Source organism: Monodelphis domestica, chromosome 2, assembly GCF_027887165.1.
Source record: "Monodelphis domestica isolate mMonDom1 chromosome 2, mMonDom1.pri, whole genome shotgun sequence".
Lineage (NCBI taxonomy): Eukaryota > Metazoa > Chordata > Mammalia > Didelphimorphia > Didelphidae > Monodelphis > Monodelphis domestica.
Window position 1 is genome coordinate 23,723,133 of NC_077228.1, and position 17,624 is coordinate 23,740,756.

At 46.6% G+C, this 17,624-nt stretch overlaps 1 protein-coding gene across 2 annotated transcripts in view; it reads right to left on the reverse strand.

Moving 5' to 3' along the window:
- Positions 1–17,624, reverse strand: part of CIMAP2 (ciliary microtubule associated protein 2) — a 76,373-nt gene that overhangs the window by 16,651 nt on the left and 42,098 nt on the right. For both annotated transcript variants that reach the window (XM_007480529.3, XM_007480528.3), the window contains 2 exons: positions 14,305–14,427; positions 5,092–5,229 (listed from right to left, as the gene is read on the reverse strand). In XM_007480529.3, coding sequence (XP_007480591.2) covers positions 5,092–5,229; positions 14,305–14,427 — 261 coding nt within the window. The remainder of the gene's footprint in view (positions 1–5,091; positions 5,230–14,304; positions 14,428–17,624) is intronic.

Consider the following 17,624-nt stretch of genomic DNA (forward strand, 5'->3'; position numbering starts at 1 on the left):
AAGAGAATGACCAATCATTACGAAATGTGATCCTTTGATCAAATTCGGTGTAATTGAATAAGCATTGATTTGGATTGTAGACAAAGCTCCATGCCTATAGCTGGGGGTCAAAAGTTGAACAATGGAAATAATTCTGGCCAACATGGAACACCCAGACCAGCCAATGTCAGGATCTGTGAGGAAGTAGCTATGGGGGTGCTAGCTCCAGAGATCTTCAGAAGGACCTGGACATGGGAGCCAAGTACATGGAACCAGGCTTGGAGATTGCATGGGCTGCTGCCCCTTGGAGAGAGGCCACTTGCAAGAGCTCATCAATCAGTCATTCAATAAACAACCTTTATTAAAAACTTCTGTGTGCCAAGCTCTGAACTAATTACTGGGGATACAGAAGCGAAATAGACCTGTCCTCAAGGAGCTTCCGTTCCATCAGGAGACAACTCTCTGTATAAACACATACACATGTATATATCCATAGATACAGACATTTACACACATGTATATGCTTACATGTGTAAACATGTATACATACATGTACCTAAAATTACTGTAAGGTATTTTGGTGAAGAGTGGTGAGGAGAAACCAGCACACTATCTTGTGTGTGTGTGTGTGTGTGTGTGTGTTCATGCATTTGGGCTAAACTCTAAAGGAAACTCCTGGGTCCAGGCAGGGGTGTGAGTCAGGGATGCTGAGCTGGAAATGGAGAGGGAGATGTCAATCTTGGTGACTCAAAAAGGGCGCACGTGCCAAAAATGACCCAGATGAGAGATGGGACCCTGTGGGTGAGGAACAGCAAGAAGGCCACTGTAGCTGGCCAAAAGAGTCCATTCACATCGCTGTCTAGCTGTAGAAGCAAATTAGAAGATGGAATGCATTTCAGGGGAGGAAAAAATTAAAATTCTTTTTAGAAGAGTGCAGGGAGTACAGCATGGTATAATAAGGCTGGACAGGTAGAGGTGAAGCCTTTTATATGTCAAGCAGGAAAGATTCTATTGGATCCTAAAAGTAATAGGGAGCCCCTGGAGTCGGGTGAATGGGGCAACAGGCTGAGACTTGGAGATTTCCACAGAAGCAACAATGGGACTGGTACGTCTCGTCTCAAGACAAAAATGCTTACAAATGGGGCTGATGGCGCCGTTGGTGTAAAACTCTTTATGGCCCAGTGGGGCAGGGGTAAGAGACACAGATGGGATCACTGTTCTTCAAAGTAGGAAGACACCTGGGCATCCTCAAGTCTAGGAGGAGGGAGGAGGAGAGGCGCCCTCAACCCCGGCTCTCAGTTCTTTGGTACGGGACACCTGAGCCAAGCACACATGACAGGATCTACCCACCTCCAGTGTGGAAGAGAACCAGATGGTTTAAGGGGAAAAGAGGGATGTTACTCAGCTGTATCTGCTTGATTTCTCCTCACTGACGTCAAAGGCAAGAATTTATGAAATAGTGAAGCTGAGTGAGAGATAGAGATTTCCAATCAGAAAATCGACAAGAATTTCTTAAGAACTGATGCGCCAAGCACTGTGGTGATTTAGAAACATCAACTGATTCTGATCCTAGATAGATTATTCCACACCCACGGGCTTCAGCCTCTTCTTTGTGGCCAAGCTTGGCCATTCTAACTACATTTTCTCCCAAAACATTTTTCAACAAACTAAAATTTGGATCAAAGAATGTGTGATTTGCCCAATGAGATTCAAATTCAGATCTTTGGACTCTAAGATTTTCTCCCCTCCTATACCACAGGTGACCTGTCACATCTCTTTCCCCAAAAAAGATATGAAGAGGTGAAGAGGATTGGTGGGTGACTTGCAGGAGGTCAGGATGACATGGGTGATGGAACAAGTACCATCTGAGCATGAAGAATAATATATAATACAATCCAATAGTCAAAGAAACAATTGCTCCAGGGGGTAGCTGGGTGGCTCAGTGGATTGAGAGCCAGGCCAAGAGATGGGAGGTCCTGGGTTCAAATCTGGCCTCAGAAAGTTCATAGCTGTGTGACCCTGGATAAATCACTTAACCCTCATTGCCTAGCCCTTACTGCTCTTTTGCCTTGGAACCAAGACACAGTATTGATTTTAAGGCAGAAGGTAAGGGCTTAAAAAAAATTGCTCCAGATTCAGGACAAGAAGACATGGTCTTCAAATGATAGAAAGGGATGGAAGGTCCCCTGGAGGATGACAGTCCTTGAAAGCTGTGGCAGCTCCTCTTTCTTATCTAGTAGGGATCTTGAACCATGCAGTTAGGGACCTAAAGTGATGACTGCCTCCTATGCCCCAGAACACTCCTCTTTTCTATATTTCTCTCCCCATCCCTACTTTAAAGGTGAATTCTCCCCTGTTGATAAGAGTATGGAAAGATGGTGAGGACACCCAACCACCCATTACATCCACCCTGGGCTTATTCAAGATGTAGAGATATACGCTCATAGCTGATGGAGGGATAGGAGGTTCCATGGAGGTTGGAACCAGCCTTAGACATGTGGAAGGAAGTTTGAGGACTAGAGATTGTGAGTTAGCATAAAAACCAGTAAGGATCAGATTAAATGAGATTTAATTGGATGATCTGAGTCAAAAAGGGAAGTCTCGCGCTCATTTATAATGAATATGTTTCTTAAGAAGAGAGTTCGGTGAGGATGAGCAGCTGCCACTACCACCAATGGAATGAACTATTTCTTAGAAAACAGGAAACGAATGGTGGCCATTGTGGGAGTCATTTCCAAATAATGCTCGAGGCTAAGTTCTCAGACATCAACTTATTAGAGAAAAGATCAAAACCAACTCCAAATTGTGGATACAAGATATGGGATGCAATTAGAACAACTCTAGCCTGTGAAGAGCTGAGCAGGGGAGCTTTTTAACAAGCCTACTGAGGCTGAAAAATGGTAAATGCTTAAAAAGACCATTGACAAAACCCTTCACAAGTCCTTAAGGAAATCTAACCCAAGTAAACCAGATATCACAATGAGGAGGCCAGCAGATCCTAGAAACTTTCTCAAGTAGATTTTTCATCTCCATTATCAAATGAAGGAATCTGGCATCCAAGGGCAACACCAGTTTAACATATGAATTCATTTGAAAAACATATGAAGGGGGCAGCTAGATAGCACAGTGAATGTAGTTACAGGTGTACACCGTTGGGAGGTCCTGGATTCAAATTTGGACTCAGACACTCCATAGCTGTGGGACTCTGGACAAGTCACTTGACTTTAATTGCCTACTGTTCCTCTGTCTTAGGATGGATCCATTCTAAGTCAGAAAGTAAAGGGGTTTTTATTAAAGAAAAACATGAAGGAGGATGACAAGAGCCGGATTGCCTCATAAAACATGAAGGAGTTTGAATCCCAGGGCCACCATTATTCTACCTGTCTGATACTAGACAAGCTAATTAAACCTAATTAGATCATGATAACTTCCCGAGTGTCTGCCAGGTGTGTATAACACGGCCTTTCTAACCAAAAGGCTGAAAATGGGTGAGTTCAGCCTAAAGGGCATGCACCAGGCTCATCTTTTTAAACAGGGCAGCATTTCCTCCAGGAGGAGAAAGAGCCTCCGCAGCCAGTGACCTCCCAGAAACTGAAGGGAACAGGGATTCCGGAGGCAGAGATCAAGGGTAGAGGGCAAAGCTTCAGTCGATGACCACTGTGGTGGTCAAGGAAGTAACCTAAAGTAAAGGTGGTGCGGCTGGTGAGAGGTGGGTCCATTGAACTCTACGGTTCTCATCGGGTGGCTGGAGATGGAGCTGCTAAGAGATTCTTCCGCCATCAGGCACCCAGGAAGTATTTTCTGCTCATCTCCATCTCCCATGGCCTGGAAGTCTAGGAGAATGAAGCGTGTGTGTGTGTGTGTGTGTGTGTGTGTGTGTGTGTGTGTGTGTGAGGTGCACTAAGGATAGTTCTCTGTTATCTCCTTGGCTATCCTGTCCTGATTAAATGGTTTGCTATTTGCTTTGTGTTTGGGACAAGAAAGCAGCCAGGATGGATTCAGAATCAGAAGACCCGCAAGCGCAAGCGCACATCTCATTGTGCTTCACTCAGGGAGCCTCGGTCAGTCCTTTCAGCTCCAGCAGCCACCACGTTAGACGAGAGGCTTTCAAGAACGCCAGCACTCTCCAGATGGGGATCCTCCTTTCAGTTCGTTTGAGTTTGAGTTTGGGACGCTGTGTAGTTACAATGGCCAAACTTGGCCCCAAAGAAGAATCGACATTCTTGGAAGACAGTTGGGATCGTGGGTGTGGGACACTCTATGTGCCATCAGGCACGTCAGGGGTTTCCCCTAAACTTTTTTTTAAACCCTCACCTTCCGTCTTGGAGTCAATGCTGTGTATTGGCTCCAAGGCAGAAGAGCGGTCAGGGCTAGGCAATGGGGGTCAAGTGACTTGTCCAGGGTCACACAGCTGGGAAGTGGCTGAGGCCAGATTTGAAGCCAGGACCTCCAGTCTCTAGGCCTGGCTCTCAATCCACTGAGCCACCCAGCTGCCCCCTTCCCCTAAACTTTTAAAATTTGTTGTTAAGAGGGATACATTGGGAAAGAAAAATAGCAGAAAAACAAACAAAAGATACCAATAAAGAATTTTAACATAAACATACGTAAAACAAACATACAAACATAAAACATATAAACAAAACTAACAAAAGACACCAATAAAGAATTTTAACATAAACATACGTAAAACATACAAACATAAAACATACAAACAAAACATACAAAAGATACCAATAAAGAATTTTAACATAAATGCACATAAAACATACAAACATAAAATAAACATACAAACAAAACATACAAAAGACACCAATAAAGAATTTTTAAATGATGATAAGACAGGAAGGTACCTGGGAGTCTATGTCCCCACTTATCCCCACCATTGCTGCCCGGCTCTCCAAACCTAGTAGAACAACTCAGGAAGTTATATTCATCTTCACCCTGGAAGGGGCTTTTCCGGGCGGACAGGCAGTAGACCTGTCCACTTATGTCTGTGTTTTTGGGCCCCGGGGCTGAGCCCTGAGCCCACACAGGGGAGACATGGCACAAATATTCGATGAATAGATGGCCCCTGGAGAAACGACCTGTGAACCCAAAGCCCCCTGGACTCACCTCACTGGAGGGGGCCAAAGTCTTCTTTGACTTGGTACACATAATTCCTTTGGTATGTGATCGTTCCCAGGCCTTCTCCTCCATCTCTGTGTAGGGGTTCCCTCCTTTCCCATAATTCCCAGGGCCAGGATAAAAATTCTGCCAGGTGGAGAGAAGGAACAAATGTCACAGTATCATAGCATTTTGAGCTGGAAGGAAACTCGAAGATCATCCAGGCCAACTTCCTCATTTGGTTTTTATCAATTCTATTGCTGGCCTTTGTTTTTACTAAATTGATCGTTTCCAGGTGTAGTTCCCTACTCTATAACAAAGAAAAATGGATTAAGCAACTCAAACTATGGCAGTGGGAAGAGAATGGGCTCTGGGACCCGAGATCCCAGGACTGAGATCCCAGGACTCAGGACCTCGTGATCTTGGGCAAGTCATTTCCCTTTTGTGGGTTCCTCCTCTGTATAATGAAGGGGTTGGACTTGATGTCTTCTGAGGTAAGTCAGAAGAGTCCTGGGTTCCTCCAGACACAGACACACATTAGATATGTTACCCTGGGCAAGTCACCTCACCCCAGTGGGGATAATAAGTGCATCTACCTCCCAGGGTGGTTATGAGATTAAATGAGATATTTGTTGGTCCTTCACTTTCGAAAAGGTCCAAAGAGTCCTGGGGGAGTGAGGCAGAGGTACACACAGACATCAGCCTCTCTCTTTTCCAGAGTCATCAAAGTCTGGCGGCAGGACAGACAGAAGATGGAAGACATGGATGCCCTTAGCATGCTTCCTCTCTGACCAAGCTCTAAGCCCTCCACGGCACCCACTTCGGCCACTGGAACAAAGTGTTCCCATCTGCCCATTCCAGGGAGGGATGTCTTCCTATGCTTGGAGTAGACCTTCCTCAACTCACCAATGGGCACAAGGTCTGTGGGCTGCCCTCACCTTGGCTTTGCCCATCTTCTGAGATGGAGCGAGCACGGCCCCATGCATGCAACGGCTTCTCGGAGCCACAGGTGAGGTGCCAGTGAAAGGTGGGCGCCAGGTGGAAGAGCAGCCCCCAAAGGCTGGCCGAGCCCCCACGCCAGAGGTGCCGTCCTCCTGGAACACTCCTCCACCCCAATGTTTGAAAGCCCTTTGCCAGCCTTAACGCTATCTCTGCTCCCAGGAGCAGAATATCAGTGTCTTTAGGGAGCTGTTGTTCTCCCTGAAGTGTCAACGTGTTGACTGATTTGATCTCCCCGCAGAAGCCTTTGCAGCACCCCAATGTAAAAGCATCCGTTTTCAGCAGGGCGCTCTCCTCATAGTCCGACTCTCACAACCAACCACACACGGCTATCAGGAAAACCATGACTTTGACTGCACAGACCTTTTGTGTCTGTGGTTTAGTATATCGTCCAGATTTGGCATAGCTTTCCTTCCAAGGAACAAGCGACTTTTAATGCCACGGCTGCAGTCACAGCCTGCGGTGATCTTCGAGCCCAAGAACATGCAATCAGACTCAGCTTTCCTTGATTCTCTCTCTATTTGCCAGGGCATGATGGAAACATTTGCCAAGATTTTGTTTTGTTTTGTTTTTTATGTTAAGCCTTCAAGCCACTTTCACCGGCTCCTCTTTCAGCCCTCATCAAGAGGCTTCAGAATTCTCCTTTACTTTCTGTCCTCCGAGGGGCATCATCTGCATCTAGCTGAGATGGTTGCTATCTCTCCCAGCCACCTTCATTCCAGCTTTTGATTCGTTCAGCCTTGCATGTCCCAGGATGCTCTCTGAATAGAAGTTAAATAAAGAAGGTGACAATATACAGCCTTATTGTACTCCTTTCCCAATCTTAACCCCATCAGTTGTTTTGTGTCGCTTTTTGATTCACATACAGGTTCTTCAGGAGACAAGCAAGATGAACTGGCACTCCCATCTCTTTGTCACATTGTGTGGTGATGCACACAGCCAAAGGCTTGCATGTAGTCAATGCAATGGAAGTGCATGTTTTTCTGGAACTCCCTTGCTTTCTCCATAATCTAGCGAATGTTGGCAATTCGGTCTCTAGTTCACTCTGCCTCTTTGGAAGCCAGTCTGCAATACTGATAATTCTTGCTTCACATGTGGCTGAAGTCTACCTTGCAGAATTTTAAGCATCACCTCATTGGTGTGCAAAATGAGTGTAATTGTTCTATAATTTTAAGATTCTTTGGCATTGCTTGTCTTTAGGATTGGAACGTAAACTGGCCTTTTCCAATCCAATGGCCGCTGTTGAGTTTTCCAAATTTGCTGGCAGACTGGGTGCAACATTTTATTTTATTTTTCCCTTCCATCTTGGAGTCAATACTGTGTATTGGGTCCAAGGCAGAAGAGTGGTAAGGGCTCGGCAATGGGGGTCAAGTGACTTGCCCAGGGTCACATAGCTGGGAAGTGTCTGAGGCCAGATTTGAACTCAGGACCTCCCATCTCTAGGCCAGGCTCTCCATCCAAGGAGCTACCCAGCTGCCCCCTTCTATTGTTTCTTCTATTTTTTTTGCATTGAATTTGCAAGAATAAAATGAACTATTATTTATAAAGGGCTTTGTAACCTGGTATTGCTATAAAAAATGCTGGTTATCCACAGTACTAGGAGCAGTGGCTAGAAATCTAAAAGAGAGATTTTGTCTTGCTAACAAGAGAAGCCTCCTCTCCCAAAGTGCTCTGGGCTGCTTACTTTCCTGGAGGTCTTTGACCCGAGGCTGAGCAACCACTCATCAGAGCTGTTGGGAGAGGGACCGGCTGGACCAGATGCCACTTACGCCCCTTCCAACTCAGAACTGCTGTGATCTCGCCACTTGACCAAGCCGTGCCTGATCATCAGCATCAAAAGTGTGTTTTGATTCCTTTTTTTTATAGCCTGGAGAGTAATTAACAATTATGGGCAGCTGCCAGCCCCTTTGCCTCTGCACAGCTGTTTGCTTTTCAGTTCTGGCATCCCCAGAGTCTAATAGCTAAATCCGCTCCTACCCTCTGACTCCCGACACTTCCTGGCATCGGCTCACTCACTCAAACCCAAACAGCGACTCTCCATCCTCCCCGGATTCCGATTCCTCTCTCAGCGCTCTGTGGAAACACGGAGGGGCTCCCTTGAACAGAGAACAAACTGACCCCTCCTTTGAATCCTAGACTCACAGCGCTGGGGAGCTGGGAAGCCTCCTCGCATTGGCGGCAGGGCTGCTGGCCCTCTGGCGTCTAGGCATGTATGATCTTGGATGAATCATTTTCTTCCTTGTGCCTCAGTTTCCTGCTCTGTAAGATTGGAGGGGGGAGGAGGAGGCTGGATGATCTTTAAAGCCTCTCCCAGCTCTGATGGTCTGCATTTTTATGATTATTTTATTATCTATGATTATTAATTATTTCTATTTTATTTCTAAGTATTGTTTTTATATTATTATTTTATATAATATATAAATTGTACTTATTCGTTATAATAATTATTAAATTAAACGATTATTAATTATAAAATTATTTTAAAATTATTTTAAAAATCCTTATCTTTCATCTTGGAATCAATACTGTGTATTGGCTCCAAGGCAGAAGAGTGGTCAGGGCTAGGCAAGGGGAGTCAAGTGACTTGTCCAGGGTCATCCAGCTAGGAAGTATCTGGGGCCTGATTTGAACCCAGGACCTCCCCTCTCTAGGCCTGGCTCTCCATCCACGGAGCCACCCAGCTGCCCTGTTCTGTGTTTCATGTTCTAAGGACCCTTCTCTAGGTCTGAAATCCTCCGTTCTAAGGCCTCTCCAGCTCTGGTGGCCCCTTTGCCTCCCCGACCCCCAAGACCTGGTGATGCCCAGGGCTGTGTCTCCGGGCTGGGAGCAGCTGTTCCTTTCCTGCTTGGGGCACTAGACAAGAAGCTTCGAATCTCTTAAGAAAGAAACAGCCTGGAGGAAAGTCCTGGCCCTTCCCCAGCCTCTGCCTGCTCTCCCTTCATCCTCGGTCCTGTCCCTGCTGTTCCCTCCATCCCCGCTGGGGGGCGCTGCTGCCTCGCAGACAGACGAGGGCTGGCAGGCAGGCTCGGGCCCAGCGGCCCTCGGCCTCTTGCCACCAGTGCCCAAAGGGATGCCGACAAAGAATGACCCCATGGAGAACGGAGGCTGCTGGCCTGGGGGGGAGGGGGGAGCCCTGACAGGCCGGGCGAGGGCGGCTGAATCTGGGATGCGAGGCCCTGGCTGGAATGGTGATTGCGCTGTTTGTGCCCCCCCAAAGCTCCCCCATCTCTGGGCGTCACCTTACCTTGGGGGCCACCTCGGAATGGGACCGAGAGCCTGGACGACCTTAAAGGTTCCCTCTTCCAGCTCTCAATCCCTGTTCTTATTAGTTAGAAGAGGATTGTCAGAGCTGAGAGGGAGCTTAGAACAGGGAACCTGAGGGGGGGAGCTTAGAACAGGGAACCTGAGGGGGGGAGCTTAGAGTAGGGAATCTGAGGGGGGAGCTTAGAACAGGGAACCTGAGGGGGGAGCTTAGAACAGGGAACCTGAGGGGGGCTTAGAACAGGGAACCTGAGGGGGGGAGCTTAGAGTAGGGAATCTGAGGGGGGAGCTTAGAACAGGGAACCTGAGGGGGGAGCTTAGAACAGGGAACCTGAGGGGGGGAGCTTAGAGTAGGGAATCTGAGGGGGGAGCTTAGAACAGGGAACCTGAGGGGGGAGCTTAGAACAGGGAACCTGAGGGGGGCTTAGAACAGGGAACCTGAGGGGGGGAGCTTAGAGTAGGGAATCTGAGGGGGGAGCTTAGAACAGGGAATCTGAGGGAGGGAGCTTAGAACAGGGAATCTGAGGGGGGGCTTAGAGCAGGGAATCTGAGGGGGGAGCTTAGAACAGGGAATCTGAGGGAGGGAGCTTAGAACAGGGAATCTGAGGGGGGAGCTTAGAACAGGGAATCTGAGGGAGGGAGCCTAGAACAGGGAACCTGAGGGGGGAGCTTAGAACAGGGAACCTGAGGGGGGGAGCTTAGAACAGGGAATCTGAGGGGGAGCTTAGAACAGGGAATCTGAGGGGGGAGCTTAGAACAGGGAACCTGAGGGGGGAGCTTAGAACAGGGAACCTGAGGGGGGAGCTTAGAACAGGGAACCTGAGGGGGGCTTAGAACAGGGAACCTGAGGGGGGGAGCTTAGAACAGGGAACCTGAGGGGGGAGCTTAGAGTAGGGAATCTGAGGGGGAAGCTTAGAACAGGGAACCTGAGGGGGGGCTTAGAGCAGGGAATCTGAGGGGGGAGCTTAGAACAGGGAATCTGAGGGAGGGAGCTTAGAACAGGGAATCTGAGGGGGGGAGCTTAGAACAGGGAACCTGAGGGGGGAGCTTAGAACAGGGAACCTGAGGGGGGCTTAGAACAGGGAACCTGAGGGGGGGAGCTTAGAACAGGGAACCTGAGGGGGGGAGCTTAGAGTAGGGAATCTGAGGGGGGAGCTTAGAACAGGGAACCTGAGGGGGGGCTTAGAGCAGGGAATCTGAGGGGGGAGCTTAGAGCAGGGAATCTGAGGGAGGGAGCTTAGAACAGGGAATCTGAGGGGGGAGCTTAGAACAGGGAATCTGAGGGGGGAGCTTAGAACAGGGAATCTGAGGGGGGCTTAGAACAGGGAATCTGAGGGGTAGTTTAGAACAGGGAATCTGAGGGGGGCTTAGAATAGGGAACCTGAGGGGTAGTTTAGAATAGGGAACCTGAGGGGTAGTTTAGAACAGGGAATCTGAGGGGGGCTTAGAACAGGGAACCTGAGGGGTAGTTTAGAACAGGGAATCTGAGGGGGGCTTAGAACAGGGAATCTGAGGGGGGAGCTTAGAACAGGGAATCTGAGGGGGGCTTAGAACAGGGAATCTGAGGGGGGGCTTAGAACAGGGAACCTGAGGGGTAGTTTAGAACAGGGAATCTGAGGGGGGCTTAGAACAGGGAACCTGAGGGGTAGTTTAGAACAGGGAATCTGAGGGGGGCTTAGAACAGGGAACCTGAGGGTTGGGAGGAGCCTGAGAACAAAAAATGTTAGCAAATAGGATTCAGCACATCAAAAGGGGAAAGCATGTTAGACTGTTGAATATGAGAATGTCTGTCATTTCATAGACTGTCAGAGGATCAAAGATCACAGACTTGAAAGGTAACATGACACTCCTTTAGTCTGACCCCTTTGTTATACAAAAGAGGAAACTGAGGCAGAGAGGGGCTAAGGGACTTGGAGTTGGAGGACCTCAGAGACAAACTCTGTACTCTCCCTCCTCCTTCCACAGGTGAGGAGACTGAGGCCCAGTGAGGTTACAGGACTCGTCCAAGATCACACTAAGAGAACTGTAGACAAGATTCGAACCCAGGTCCTCTGACACCAGACTGGATGGTTTGTTCAGAAAACAGTCTCAGAGCCCAGAGTGAGAGATACCATCTTCCTAGAGGTGCATTTCAGACAGCAGAGGGAGCTCCCTGGAGGGCAGAACCAGCTGGTTCCATCCAGGTCCTCTTGGTCCTCCTGGCCTCCCCCCACGGCATCTCTTCATCAAGAATTCCCCAGTGGGAGCTGGCACAGGCTGGTGCTGATCAGGTTTCCAGTGGCCGGCAGACGCCCAGGCACCATCGGGCACAGGCAGGGCCAACATCTGGGCGCCCTCAGAGACTCCCACCGAACAAGCACAGGCATGGCACAGGCAGCCCTCATTAGCCAAGCCCAGTTGGGCCACACTGTCTGGCAGCAGGCTGCTGAAGCGGCTCCGTGATCCCCGGCTCTTACTACCGAGGAGCAGAGAAACGAAATCACCCTCAGAACGAGGAACTACGAATCCAGGCAGATTGTTCCCATTTGGATCTCATGAGCTAAAGAGGAGCAGCTGGATGGCTCAGTGGATGGAGAGCCAGACCTGGGGACAGGAGGTCCTGGGTTCTAATCTGGCCTCAGATACTTCCAACCTGTGTGACCCTGGGCAAGTAATGACTCCAACTGCCTAGCACTGACAGCTCTTTCTGACTTGGAACCAATACACAGCATCGGGTTTTTTAAACCCTTACCTTCCATCTTGGAGTGTATTGGTTCCAAGGCAGAAGAGTGGTCAGAGCTAGGCAATGGGGGTTAAGTGACTTGCCCAGGGTCATACAGCTGAGAAGTGTCTGAGTTCAGATTTGAACCCAGGACTCCCATCTCTGGACCTGGCTCTCAATCCACTGAGCTACCCAGCTGCTCCCAACACAGTACTGATTCCAAGCCAGAAGGTAAGGGAGAATGAGAGGGAGAGGGAGAGAGAGACAGAGAGAGAGAGAGACAGAGAGAGAGAGGGAGAGAGACAGAGAGACAGAGAGAGAGAGAGAGAGAGAGAGAGAGAGAGAGAGAGAGAGAGAGAAGAGAGTGAGAGTGTCAGAGAGTCCCTTTCCACCCTATCATTTTCCTGCCCCAATTTCTACCCCACAGTTGCAGATACATCTTTTTCACTAGATCACATTATATCCAAGTTGGGAGGGGCTTCAGAGACCATCTGGTCCAACTTAAACCTGAATAAGCACCCCCACTGCAACATCCCTATCAAAGTTCTGCTAGATCTCCAATGACAGAGAGCTCACTACCTCCCAAGTCAGCCCAGGCCATTTTGGCCATATTCTGTTAGGAAGTGTTTCTTATATGAAGCTTAAATTGGACTTGCTATAATTTCTATCCATTGGTCATCATTCTGCCAACCAGAATCCATTAAATCCCTTCCATCAAATATTTGACGACAGTCTTAACTTCTCCTATCTTCTCTCCTTCAGGCTACTCCAAGCTAAATATCTCTAGTTGCTTCAAGGATTGACCCTCCCCTGGGTTGAATGGACTCAAAGTCTTTCACACCTTCTTCTAGACCAGTGATGGTGAACCTATGACACAAGTGCCAAAGATGGCACATAGAGTACTCTCTGTGGGTACATGCACCTCACCCCCCCCAGATTTTGTTACTAGAAAGCCAGAGGGACTAGGGAAGAAGCTGTTCCCCTCCTCCTCTCTCCATGTACCTGAGAATATTCCTCTCATCACCCACACCCTCTGCCCAACAGCCCAATGGGAGCACTTTCTCCCTCCCCTCTCTGGGTAAGGGGGGGAAGAGGGTGAAGTGAGGGGGATGGGCATGGAACTCAGTCTGGGGTTGGGGGGTGAGGCCAGGCACTGCATCTCTAAAAGGTTCGCCATCACTGTTCTAGACAACATCCACCTTAGCCATGCCTTCCTAAATGGTGGTACCAAGGATGCAATTCATTTAACTGAAGTAAACAAAATATCCTAGGTGTGGCTGGCCAGAACAAAGTGCCCTAGGAATACTACCTTCTTATTCTTGGAAGTTATGTCCTTAATCTCACTGTTTGGGTGGAGGAAGCCGTCCCATCTCATTGTTGACTTATATTGAGCTTGCTGTCCACTAAAACGTCCAGATTTTTTTAGACAAACTGCTATCTAACCATTCCTCCTCCCTACCTTGTATTTAGGGCACTGATTTTTCCAACCCAAGAATAAGATTTTTACTTGTCTTGCCTACTTCATCTTATACAATTTGGCCCACTTTCCTAGTCTACTGAAATCCTTTTGGACCCTGGCTCTCATCCAGTAGATGAGCCATTCTTCCCAACTCTGGGTCATTCACAAAAGGCAAATGGCAAGGTTCTCCCATTCATAGCTTTACCCAAGTCATTGCTGAAATGCTAAACAGCAGGAGATCTCCAGGGCAGACCACTGGAGGTATCCTTCCAAGGAGGTCCCTGAAGATGTCTTTGTTGGTTGGTGATTAATGGAAAATCTCCCAGATTTGAAGTTAGGGGACCTGGGTGTGGACGCAAGTTCTGGCTCTTCTTAGCTGCATAGCAAAGGATCCCAGCCCTACAGCCAGAAGGCACTTAGAGGCCATTGAGCCTAACCCTCTCATTTTATAGATGGGGAAGAGAAACCCAAGAAATTAGGAAACATGGTCTTGGGGTCACACACAGCTAGTAAAGGCCAGACGCAGAATTTGGAGCCCCATCTTCTTGTTGCCCAGAATAGCTCCCTATTCATTATACCACACTGCCTCTTAGAGAAGTCCTTCTCTGGGTCTGAGCTTTGGTTTCTCTTCAAAATGAGGGGAAAGGTTGGACCAAGTGAACTCCAAAGTCTCTTTTCCAGCTAAATTCTAATCCCTTAACCTTCTTCCTAGTGGTCTAGGAAGACAGGGTTGTCACTTAACCTGCACCATGCCTTGGAGGAACCGATTACCGGAGAGGCAAACCTTGCCAGGAAAACTTACCCCTGCCATCTTGGAAAAGCGTACTCCCCCTGAGCTCAGCATGCCAATGGTGCTGCATGGTCTTTCCTGAGCCAATTCAAGAAAATCCTTATAGTTGTATGATCCAGGACCAACTTTTTCTTTCTTGTTGAAGACAAAGGAAAAAAAAAATAAAGAAAATGTTGGGAAGATTCTCTGGGAAAACTGGAAACTGAGGCTTTTGTTCCTTGAGGAGCTATAGGTTTGGCCAAGTCCAATATGACCGTGGCTTTCCCCAATGGCCATCCAGTTGTCAAGCTTGCCCAGATAGGGGCAGGACCAGGATGCGGGAGCACTGGATGTCATTCATCACTCAGTCAGTAATAAGAATTTCATACTAGGTGCTAGCACTGTGCAAGGCACTGGGGATACTTGTAATTTGAAGAATGGGGTCTTCCCTACTGAACCTCTATTGGGAGAGAGAAGTACCTGTGAAAACATGCACAGCATAAATATAAAATAAATAACAATCAATACACAATAGCTAAAAACAAGGCACATGGGGAGGGAGATCCCAAGAGCCTCATCCAGAAGATAATGCCTGACTACTTTCAGAAGAAACCAAAGCTTTCAAAAATTGCTCTAAAGCACTCATTATCGATTAAAGAAAGGCAAATGAAAACAGCTCTGAGGTAACACTTTACGCATATCAGATTGGCTAATATAATGGAAAAGGAGGATGACAATTGCTGGAAGGGATGTGGGAAAACTGCAACACTAATCCATTCATTGTTGGTGAAGTTGAGACTGATCCAACCATTCTGGAGAATAATTTGGAATTATTATTGAATAACACTCAAATGACTACAAAACTGGGCATCCATCTGACCCAGCAATACTAGATCTATATCTCAAAGAGATCAAAGAAAAAGGAAAAAAGATCAATATGTGCAAAAAGATTTGTAGTAGCTCTTTTTGTTGTGGCAAAGGATTGGAAACTGAGGGGCGTACTCATCAATCGGAGAAAGTCTGAATGTGTTGTAATGGAATAGTATTGCACTATGACAAATAATGAGGGAGATAGTTTCAAAAAAACCTGGGAAGACTTGTATGAACTGATGCAGAGTGAAGTGAGCAGAACCAGGAGAGAAGTGTATACAGTACGGCAATATTGTACAATAATCAACAGTAAAAACTGATCAAGACAATGATCCAAGACAATTCCAAAGGATTCATGATGGAAAATGTTGTCCACCTCCAGAGAAAGAAATGACAAAGTCTGAGTGCAGAATAAAGCATCATATTTTCACTTTCTTTTTTGCAACATGGAAATGTATTTTGCATATTTTCACATGCATTATTGATATCATATTGTTTGCCTTCTCAACAGAGGAAGAAGGGCAAGAGGGAAGGAGAAAATTTAGAACTCAACAACTTAGATCTTATAATTTCAGAAAATGTACGTTGAAAATTGTTATTACATATAATTGGGAAAATAAAATACCTTTGAATAAAAAAAGAATTTAGAACTCAGAAAAATTTAAATGTTAAAATTAAGTAGTAAATTCATTTTTTTAAAAATTGGGTCTGAACCACACATCTCAGAAGAAAAAAAAAAGGGGAACCTGATGAGGCAGAGATTTAAAGAGAAACTACATTCCACTAGGAGCCAAGTGGTCCTATTAAGGTTGGGAGAAAGAACAGAAAAATCTACTAATTACCATGATTTTAAAATAACTTTTCTAGAATCTGCTCAATCAACTCAGAATCCATTCTTTGTTTGATTTAGGGTTTTGTTCCTTGAGTTTGGGTAGGTTTAGCCTCAAGATTCAAAGACTTAGTGGGAGCATGATTGTCATCCATCAAGTTTCTGAAGGGCTATCTTGTGGAAGAAGGATTAGTGTTATACAACTTGGCTCCAAACAAGGAACAGTGTAGAGAAGTTAGATAAAAAGGCTGATTTTGATTAGCTAACATGACAGGAAGGGAAAGTAATGAATGCTGGAGGGGATGTGGCAAAGTAGGGACATGAATTCATTGCTGGTGGAGTTGTGAACTGATCCAACCATTCTGGAGGGCAATTTGGAACTATGCCCAAAAGGCGATAAAAGACTGTCTGCCCTTTGATCCAGCTATAGCACTGCTGGGTCTGTACCCCAAAGAGATCATAAGGAAAAAGACTTGTACAAGAATATCCATAGCTGCACTCTTTGTGGTGGCCAAAAATTGGAAAATGAGGGGATGTCCATCGATTGGGGAATGGCTGAACAAATTGGTATCTATTGGTGATGGAATACTATTGGGCTGAAAGGAATAATGAACTGTAGGAATTCCATGGGAACTGGAACAACCTCCAGGAAGTGATGCACAGTGAGAGGAACAGAGCCAGGAGAACATTGTACAGAGACTGATACACTGTGGTACAATGAAATGTAATGGACTTCTCTACTAGCAGCAACGCAATGATCCTGAACAATTCAGAGGGACTTGTGAGAAAGATGCTATCCACATTCAGAAGAACTGTGGGAGCAGAAACACAGAAGAAAAACAATTGCTTGATCACATGGGTTGATGGGGATATGATTGGGGATGTAGACTCTAACTGATCACCCTGGTGCAAATATCAATAATATGGAAATTGGTCTTGATCAATGACACAAGTAAAACCCAGTGGAATTGTGCATGGGCTATGGGAGGAGGGTGGGAGGAGGAGAGGAAAAGAACATTATTTATTTAACCATGGAAAAATATTCTAAATTAATTCATTAAATACAATTTTTCAATTTAAAAAGACTGATTTTAATTCTACAGAAAGACATTCTCAGGAGTGAGAGGGGCTGTTCTCAATGTAAGGAACTTAAAAAGGAAACAGGTCATCCTTGGAAATATTGAATTTCTCATCTCTAAAAGCATTCCAGCAAATGCCAGAGAAGGCCCCTAACAGGAAAGGAGTAAGAGGAAGGCAGTCTGGGGAGGTGGTGGCATGGGGTGGGAAGGATCCCTGAATGGGATGGGAAATTCAATTTAGATACCCTTAGAAGAGGTCTTATCTATAATTCTATAGTTCTTATCTTACAAACTAGTAAAAAAACTTCCTAGCTAGGAAACCTTGAAATACCTAGTAACTTTCATTAAACCTCTCCCAGTCTTGCTTTTCTCGTCTGTAAAATGGGAATAATTGTGACAAGAGACTGGCACTGGAGAAAAAGTGCCAGACTGAAGAGTATGTGAAATTAATCACTTCTATGGGGGAGGGGCCCCAGGAGTGGAATCTGGAAGGAGGAGTAGTCTCTGGTGGGGAGAGCAGTGACTCTCTCGGTCTTAAGAAGCTGAATAGAGAAGGTGGGAAGAAAAAGACTTTC